Raw genomic sequence first — 9293 nt, 5'->3', positions numbered from 1 at the left:
TTTTAAAATGGTACTAAAGTTCTAAAATGGTACTAAAGTTATAAAATGGAACTATTTGGTATTATGTGAACGGATAGAGCTGAACCCTTTAAGCTTGTTATAAGAATGTTGGACGGTTGGAAAAAAACTTATATATACGGTTATGGAAATGTGTACTATAGTTATGGAAATGTGTACTAAGTGTGCGAACTGTACTAAATAGTACTAAATTTAGAACAGTTTTGTTTAGAGTGAACAGAATTTTGAAATTTTGTATTGGGGCCCCTGTTGGTGGTAGGTTTGTGATAAAAAATGATTTTGCAAATATGTACTACAAGTGCACGAAAAGTACTAAATAGTACTATATTTGGCACAATTTGGTATTGGGTGAACAGATAGTGCTTGAAATCAAAAATTTAGTATTTCGGTCGCTGTTCATGTCTAGCATTGACATATGGAGCGATTTTGGGGTTGTGTATTATAATTGTACGAAAGTACTAAATTTGGTATTGGGTGAAGGGATAGAGCTTAAATTCTGAAAATTGATATTTAGATTACTGATGGTATCTGTGTTTGAGATTTGGTGGTGGTTAGGAAATGTGTCCTTAATTTATACGAAAGGTACTAAATTTAGTCTTGGTTGAAGGGATGGAGATATCTGAAATTTGATATTTAGATTATTTTTTTTTGATATATTAATACTAAAAGTACTAAATGGAACTAAATTTGGTATTGGATGAAGGGATAGGGCTGAAATTCCAAAATTTAATATTGAGGTCTCTGCTGGTATCTTGAATTGGGATATGTAGGTGTTTTGGAAATGTGTACAATTTTTGTACGAAAAGTACTAAATAGTACTAAATTTGGTATTGAATGAAGGAGCTGAAACCGTGAAATTTTATATTGCGATTGTAAGGTGGACTTTTGGCTAAAAAAAAGTCGTGGACACTTGCTACTTTTTTGATATGAAAAGAAAATGGACAAAATCAAAAATAATATAAAATTGATCCACTACTTATGTACCTTCCTGGCAAAAGTTCACATTTTTGAATAGTTATTTTCGTAAAATGTGAAACCTGTGCTCGCTTTTCTTCAAACTTAGCACTTTTAGAAAGTACTATTTATTTCAATGCTTTAGCGAATCAAGATCATCTATTTTGGGTGTTTAAAAACGATTTCGTTAGGTTAATGTAATGCGATGTCCGTCTGTCTGTGGAAATCACTCTGGCTTCCGAACGAATTGAAGTAGGTTGATAAAATTTTACTCAGATGTGTCTTTGGTCTGCAGGCCTTTTTGTATTGAAAATGGGCTATACAGGTCCACGTTTAAGTATTGCCCCCATATAACTGTATCTACCTATATTCGATATTTTTATGCTTTTGGCGACATTGTTCACCAAAATTGTTTCCAATTTCCTATTTGCAGGTTGTAACAGGTACTATAGCCTCTGACTATCAATTGCCTATGAAGGTGTCAGTGAAAATGGGCTATATAGGTCCACGTTTAAGTATAGCCCCCATATAACTGTATCTACCTATATTCGATATTTTTATGCTTTTGGCGACATTGTTCACCAAAATTGTTTCCAATTTCCTATTTGCAGGTTGTAACGGGTACTATAGCCTCTGACTATCAATTGCCTATGAAGGTGTCAGTCTTCGCATAGCCCCATATAACAGTACCTCCCTATTTTCGGTATTTTGACGATTTTAGGTACAATATTCACGGGAATTGGTTCAAATTTTGTATTTGAAGAAAATTACCTATGCAGGTCCACGTCTTCGTACAGATCCCAAAATAGCGTTAACTTCCTATATTCGGTATTTTTAAGATTTTAACAGCATTTCTAACAGATTCTTTTTTTATTTATTTATTTTTTTTTTTTTGAAATTTCCAATTTCTTTCCAAATGGTGGAGGGTATTGAAAGTTCGGCCAGGCTGAACTTAGCCATTTTTTAATTGTTTTAATTTCCGTTTTATTTTCAATAATTACTACTAAATGTCACATTCACGCGAACTTATAATTACTCTTAACAAATATTTAACTAACTAAACTACGAGCTTAAACGTTATCACAAATACTATTTATCATTGTGTCGGCATCTGCGAAGAGACATCATTAATTTCTTATATCATTAAATGTGGCATTCTCCGCGTCTTCTTCGTCATTCTCTTCAATTTCATATTCATAATTGGCTTCTTTCCAATCGCATAGCGCCGGATATTTATCACTTATATTGTAGGTACATTTAGAAGCTGGTGGTCCACTCTGGTAAATGGGTTCCGTATAGATGTTTGTGTAATCATAGTTGCATGTCATCAAGAATTTCGTGTCCATCGGCTGATCCGGTTCACGATAACGAATTGCGGCGCAGCCAACGCGGTGCACACGATCGGCAACCATTTGGGTGAAATGACCAATTTTCTTTCTAAAATAGAAAAATTCGGATTTTTTAAAATATTGAAATTATAATCATCTAATAAAAGAGGTAAAACGGCTTATGTCTGTATATGTATGCACAATTCGTACGTTTTTTTTTCTAATTACCTAATCTGCAATGAAAATACATACATATATGCATACGTATATGCATATTGTATTGAATTTTCATTTTATATATCCACCCAAACTTTTCACTCTTTACGTTTATGGGTAAATAGTAAAAGTTTAATATTTTGTACAACAATGGGAAATTAAGTGTTGCAAACTGTCATGCTTCGGGGCATCTAAACAATAGAGTTTTATTTCAATAGAATTGTTTGTGTAACACCTATAGCATTTAATGATTTGACGCCTGCTACTTTTCCGGTCTGCTTGTAAAACAAAGCAAAAACTATTTGCTTGGCTTTGATTGAATTGTAACAGTTTAATTACAAATTTCGTACATAATTGTATGCATTTAAATTATAGGAATACATGAAAGTTCCTTTGAGAATGTATAATGGGAAAATAATTTAAGTTTCTGTGTGACCTTTATCGCTGACACTTATTGTATCGAGACTTCTTCTAGTCTTCAAACAAAAAAAAATTCTTACATATTAAAACTAGTATCATTCCAAGAAACACTCAATTAAGTTGGAAAATATAACTTAAACTTTCTAATTCGCATTTCAGGCAGGATATACCAAGATATTAGATGATGCTTTCGAATTTGAGCCGACTGAAGTTTTGTAAAATTAAAGTTCCCACTTATAACGTTTTGCATCCCTGATAAACATTATTAGTACAAACGTACCATCACTTCATGTTTAGAAGAAAAAAATTAAAAAACAAATCAAAATTATATTCTTTGGGATAAAAGAGCCATTGTTTTAAATGTCTCCTGAGGAGAATAACCCCATACAAGAAAAACTAAAACACGAATGAGATAATTTTTGGAAAATGTTAAAATGTGTATGAGGTACCAGATATAGTCGATCGAAGTATTCCATAATACTCCATCTAATACAGATAAAGATATTGGTATGTGCAAAATTATAATAACATCGAACATTTATATCCAATTTTATGCGAAATCATAAATGTCATATTCATCTCCTATTACTGGTTGAGAGAAATATTTAGATATAGCAAGTTGTAAAGAATCGATTACTTTCGTTTCCCAGGTATTGCAAATTGTGATATATATCATCTTCATAACAGACCTTGTGCTAGAAAAAAGATTGTATAAGTGAAATTTGAAAACAGTTGGTTCCATTTTCGCTTTCTTTGAGTGTTTCGTTTTTCGATCTCTACCATCTTTACAATAGATCGGATGTTGATAGAAATATTCAGATGTGTCAAGTCTCAATGGAATCGGATGTTAATTCCGCGTTTTTTGAGCTTTGCGGATATTCAAATTTTTTACCCTTTGTGGTGGAGGTACCAGAAAGAGTGGACCGATATATCTCATATTCACAGAAGATCTTGAATTAGTATAAATAATGGGATGTGTGAAATATGGTGCTTATTTTGGATTTTATAATCGTTCTGGTTATTCAAAATTTTGACTCTTTGTGGAGGAGGTATCAGAAGGAATGATTCGATCTCTACAATCTTTATAACAGATCTTGTTTTGATAGAAATATTAAGATATGACAAGACTGAATAGAATCGGATGTAAATTTGGCGTTTTATGAGTTTCATGGATATTCAATATTTTGAACCTTTGTGGGTGAGGTACCAGAAGGAGTAGACCGATATATCCCATCTTCACAGCAGACCTTGTGTAATTTGAATACAATCTGACTCATACGTCACATTTTATAAGAGTTGCCCCTTTGTGCGGGAGGTACTTAATAAAGTGGACCGATATTGTCCATTTCGCACTTGACGTATCACTGATGGAAATATTAGGATTTGCAAAGTTGGAGCAAAATCGGATCATCAATTTTGTATCTGTGCAGTAAAAATTAAAAAAAAAAAACAAAAAAACAGTAAGGAAAAGTCAAAAGTCGGGCGGGGCGATTATAAGATACACCACTATGCATACTTAGTAGAGCTCCCGTAACAAAAGAATTTATTTGAAGTAGATCATACCACATATCAACACTTGGCATCAGAGCAGCTATAGTTTGGTTTAACTAAATTTTAATCTTTTATACCAAATAACAATGCTATAGAGTGCATGATATCACTTCGAGAAGGATTATATTTAAAAATATATATAAGAGCCTAGTTCCACAAAATTTAACCGGAAATCGGTTGAAGATATATATGGGACCTATATCCAAATCTAACCCGATCTTGATAACGTTTGGCAGAGGTATTTCAGAGCTCTATAAGATATCTGGTACCAAATATCATTGTTCTCGAATGCATATTACTAATGTGAGGGACCTAAACACAAAATTGGATGAAACATATAAAGGGTGAGATAAAAAACTGCAACAAAGTCACTCTGCCCGAATGTTGCTTTGCGGTATTTTGGCCCATTCCCGGCGAAGCGCTTGCTTGAGGTGATCGCACTTTGGTATTTTTTAGTGCCAACCTTGCTTTCCAAGATACTCCAGACACAATAGTCCAATGGATTGGTATCCGGAGATTTTGTGGCCATTGTGCGCTGGAAATGAAGCGAGGAACCTCATTTTGTAACCATTCTTGGATGGCGCGTGCTGTGTTCGATGGTGCTGAGTCCTGTTGGAATGTCATCCAAGTATCTGATTTGAACCCAGGTTCCCTCCTTCTGGTATTTCCCTCACAAGAGGTCAAAATTTTCACAAAAAATAATTTATCTCATAGAACAAGAAAGGATTATAAGATTTTTTTTCAATCTTCGCAAATTCTAATATTTATGTCAGTGACCTGGCAAATGGAAAATAACGGTCCATTCCATCTAGTGCCTCCCCTACAAAGGGTTAATATTTTGAATAATTATAATTCTTATAAATTGTAAAATAAGAATAAGAGATTCGCACATTTCAATATTTCTATTAACACAAGATCTGGTATTCAGAAGAACACTTATTCTGGTACCTTCCCCACAAGTCAAAACATTGAAGAATCTCGCTGCTCATTAGAAGCGACATGAACATCCGAGTCTTTCCAAATTCGGCACATTCCAATACTTCTATTAACACAAGATCTGGTGTGAATATGGAATATATCGAAGCACTCGTTCTTGTACCTTCCCCACAATAGGTCTCAAAATACTAAATAACCAAAAGGTTAAATGCAAAATAAGCATCTGATTCTTTCTAACCTTTACACATTACAATATTATTACTAAAGTGAGGATGGTGTGAGTATGGGATATATTGGGCCACTCCTTCTGGGACCTCGTCCACAGAGGGGTCGAAGTTTTTAATAACAAATCGCTCATAAAATCCGAAAAAAAACCGATTCTCTTCAAATTTTACACATCACAGTATTCTTACTAACGTACAATTTGGTGTCAAGATAATAGATAACGTCTACCCCTTCTCGTATCTCACTATTTTTCAATATTTATAGCTCTCATAGCTAAGCTTAAAGGTTAACATTTTGATTAATTTTGGATTTTCTAAAAATTTTGCTCATCCCAATATTTTGCAAGTATTGCTCATCCCAATATTTTGCAATACTTCGGTCCATATATCCACAGTAATAAACATATCATAATTTTTTAAGAGTTATGTTAGAAATCCACGTATGTCTTGTAAAATATTGTATATTTTCTTCTACGATTTTGCGGATTTTTCCATATTTTTATCTTCCAACCCCCTTCGATGCAAAACCAAAGCTTTCTTATTTCACACCTTTCTAAAAAGTTTTTTAAATTCTGCGCAAATTTTCCTATACACTTTGCGTCACCAACATCTTTTCGCTTCACATCTTTATTTCATTATAGAATTGGGTTAGAATCTCATCGACATTTTTTCCGAATATTAATTAGGTTAATTTGCAAATGAAGATGGCAAACGAAACATTTATGAGCCACCCGAATCCCCCACTTTCCATACATGATTTATTCTCCATAAAAATCAGCTTAGATTCACTCAACCTTTAGAATTTGCATGAAACCAAAAGAAATTGACTATAAATTATTCATGGCCTAGGTGAGAAAGTGTTTCAACGGAACACTAAAAAAACTCTGAAGCGTAACGAAATGTCTTGTTCTGTTTTTGTTCTCTTTGTTCGTTCGAATTTAATTAAGACTTTATAGGCTTAGAGATTCTGGGAATTGTGTTCTTTGCTTTTTCGCTGTCGATTTCTCCCAGCTTCTTGTCACAGCTTGTGTGGCCTATATTACTGACTTGGTCCATTAACGACCACAAACAAAGAGATAGATAGACTACTCACCCCTCTGGATGCAAATGATACGCATCGATGAATGACTGATCGGCATCGAGGTGTTCCTTAAACCAATTGACAATAAAGTTTTTCATGCGACGTGAATGCGACTTGATTTCACGTCTTATCCAATAGTAACCGATATTCTGACCACTGTAGGGAAAGCGGGGCGTATTGCGGCACAGGTCGTGACTGAAGCTGCAACGCTGCACGTGCATTGTGGCCAAATGTTCCAATTCGGTGTCCCATTTAATTTGTGGCATGTGCGAGGCTGGCTTGTAGCCGGCCACTTGGCCCGATGCTATGCGGGAACGTGCCAAATTATGCAAAGCCAAAATGAGATTACGACGTCGTTCGCTCATGTGCAGCAGGTGGGGTTGGGAACCGCAGCGGGTGGCAAAGTGTCCGGTATTGTGGCAGGCAACGTGTGGCAGCACTTGTGTGTGGGTGCCGTTGTATAATTCACACAGTGAGGGGTTGCAATAGGGATCAGAGGTCAAAGTAACGTCAGATGTTGATGGTAATGAAGAAGTTGAACTTATTGGCGACTGAGTTGTGGTGGAGGTGGTGGTGGCGTTGAAGGTAAAAGGACCTACTTCTGTCGATGAATCAGGATGTGCTGTTGTGGTCATGATTGTCGAAGTATTCGACATTGGAGCATCAGTTATTAGCTCAATTTTGTTAATATTTGTTGTTGATGTGGTTGTTGTTGCAAGCATGTCCTGGCTTACATTAACTACTGTTGGTCTTGTCGTTGTTTTAATTTTAAATACAGCAGCATTGGCAACTGATGAATTTCCATTTTCCTTTCTACTTCCATCAATATCCGCTTGCCACTTATTTGTAAAATTGGAACTTTCCGTTGCTCCCGCGACAACATCACCAACTTCCTGGGCCACGAAACCCTTTACCGATGCCGAGAATATAATCACAGTTATTATAAATTTCCACATCATTTATTTAATTTTTTACACTTTTGTTTAACTAATTATTTCTTTGTTTGGTTTAAATTGTATTTTTTTCCTTTTATTTTTTGTGTTTTGTTGGAAGCTGTTGTTATTTTTTTTTTTACAAAATGATTTAACAACCCGTTCGAACACCCAAAACGACGAACAACGTTCTTAGATGATGGACAGATACAAACTGTTTTGCATTCATGCAATGCTTTGGGTATTTCTAATCAAAAAATCGATACAGACAGCGGCTAAAACAGAATTTCTCTAGCTATTATCATGCTAATGAAGATATTTGAGAATGATGCTGCTGGCGATTGGCGTCGTGATGGAATAGTTTCTTGAATTGTTGCCATGTTTAGCAACATGTTGCAGGGCAACTTTTTTTCCGATTATAAATATTGATCGTTGGTATTATGTGTGCGTTTTATACCCTCCACCATAGTATGGAGGATATATTAAGTACAGTATACATTTTAGACCTATTCTATGCCGATTCAGTGATGTCCGTCCGTCTGTGGAAATCATCCTAGCTTCCTAACAAAATGATGTAGGTTGATAAAATTTTACTCTGCACTCTGCAGCACTTTTGGTATTGAAAATGGGTCATGTAGGTCCACGTTTTGGTATAGCCCCCATACAACGGCACCTCCCGATATTCGCTATTTTCATGATTTTAGCGTCATTATTCACCGCAATTGTTTCAAATATGATATTTGAAGTTCGTAATGAATACTACAGCATATGACAGAAAATTGTCTGTGCAAGTCCACGTCTTCGTATAACCCCTATAAAACGGTACCTCCCTATTTTCTGTATTTTGATGATTTTAACGACATTATTCACCAGAATTGTTTCAAAGTTGGTATTTGAAGTTCGTAATGGATACTACAGCCTATGACAGAAAATTGTCTGTGCAGGTCCACTTCTGCGTATAGCCCCCACAGAATGGCACCTCCCCATACTCGATATTTTGATGATTTTAGCGACATTATTCACCGGAATTGTTTCAAATTGGTTTTTGAAGTTTGTAATGGATACTTGAATCTATGACGGGAAATTGTCTATGCGGGTCTACGTCTTCGTACAGCGCACATATAACTGTACCTCACTTTATTTGATATTTTGATGATATTAGCAACATTATTCACCAGAATTGTTCCAAATTTGATGATTTTAGCGATATTATTCACCGGCTTACAGCCTATGACAAAAAGTTACTTATGCAGGTTCACGCCTTCGTATAGACACCGTATAGAAAACCGCATTTGAGCGATATTTTTCGACGGATTTTTATTTTTTGAAGATTTTTAAGTTCTTTCCAAACTTAGCTGCTTTTTTAGTAGTTTTCTTTAATTTCGTATAATTTTCCCCCTAAAAAATTACTGAGAGTATTTTTTTGAAATGTTGAAAAAATACCTATAGTCGATGTCCACCACAAGATATTATCGTCGGAGACTTCATTCAATGATCCGCAAACAGGGTGAGATGAAAAAACTGCAATCAACTTCAGACTGCTGTCATTTCTAAGCCACTCATCCGACAGCTGTTAAAATTATTCCAGCGACAGCTCATTATATTGTTTATCAGCGTACAAAAGCATTTGGGT

General features: G+C 35.1%; 1 protein-coding gene across 1 annotated transcript; it reads right to left on the bottom strand.

Moving 5' to 3' along the window:
* Nucleotides 1–1952: 1952 nt before the first annotated feature.
* Nucleotides 1953–7862, bottom strand: LOC101898249 (tabinhibitin 2). Its single transcript, XM_005179085.4, has 2 exons — nucleotides 6741–7862; nucleotides 1953–2409 (listed from the first exon to the last, which is right to left on the bottom strand). The coding sequence occupies exons 1-2, from the start codon at nucleotides 7685–7687 to the stop codon at nucleotides 2100–2102; spliced, it is 1257 nt and encodes a 418-aa protein (XP_005179142.1). The 5' UTR covers nucleotides 7688–7862; the 3' UTR covers nucleotides 1953–2099.
* Between the last annotated feature and the right edge of the window lie 1431 nt (nucleotides 7863–9293).

This window comes from Musca domestica, unplaced genomic scaffold (assembly GCF_030504385.1).
Source record: "Musca domestica strain aabys unplaced genomic scaffold, Musca_domestica.polishedcontigs.V.1.1 2, whole genome shotgun sequence".
Classification (NCBI taxonomy): Eukaryota; Metazoa; Arthropoda; class Insecta; order Diptera; family Muscidae; genus Musca; species Musca domestica.
Note: the sequence above shows the minus strand (reverse complement) of the source record. Positions and strands in the feature narration are given on the sequence as shown.

What these genes read in the sequence shown, in the direction of transcription:
- LOC101898249 (XM_005179085.4), bottom strand. Translation starts at nt 7,687, where the DNA reads ATGATGTGGAAATTTATAATAACTGTGATTATATTCTCGGCATCGGTA. An exon ending in TATCATTTGCATCCAGAGGG is followed by an intron (nt 2,410 to 6,740) that starts GTGAGTAGTCTA and finishes TTTCTATTTTAG; the next exon opens with AAAGAAAATTGGTCATTTCA.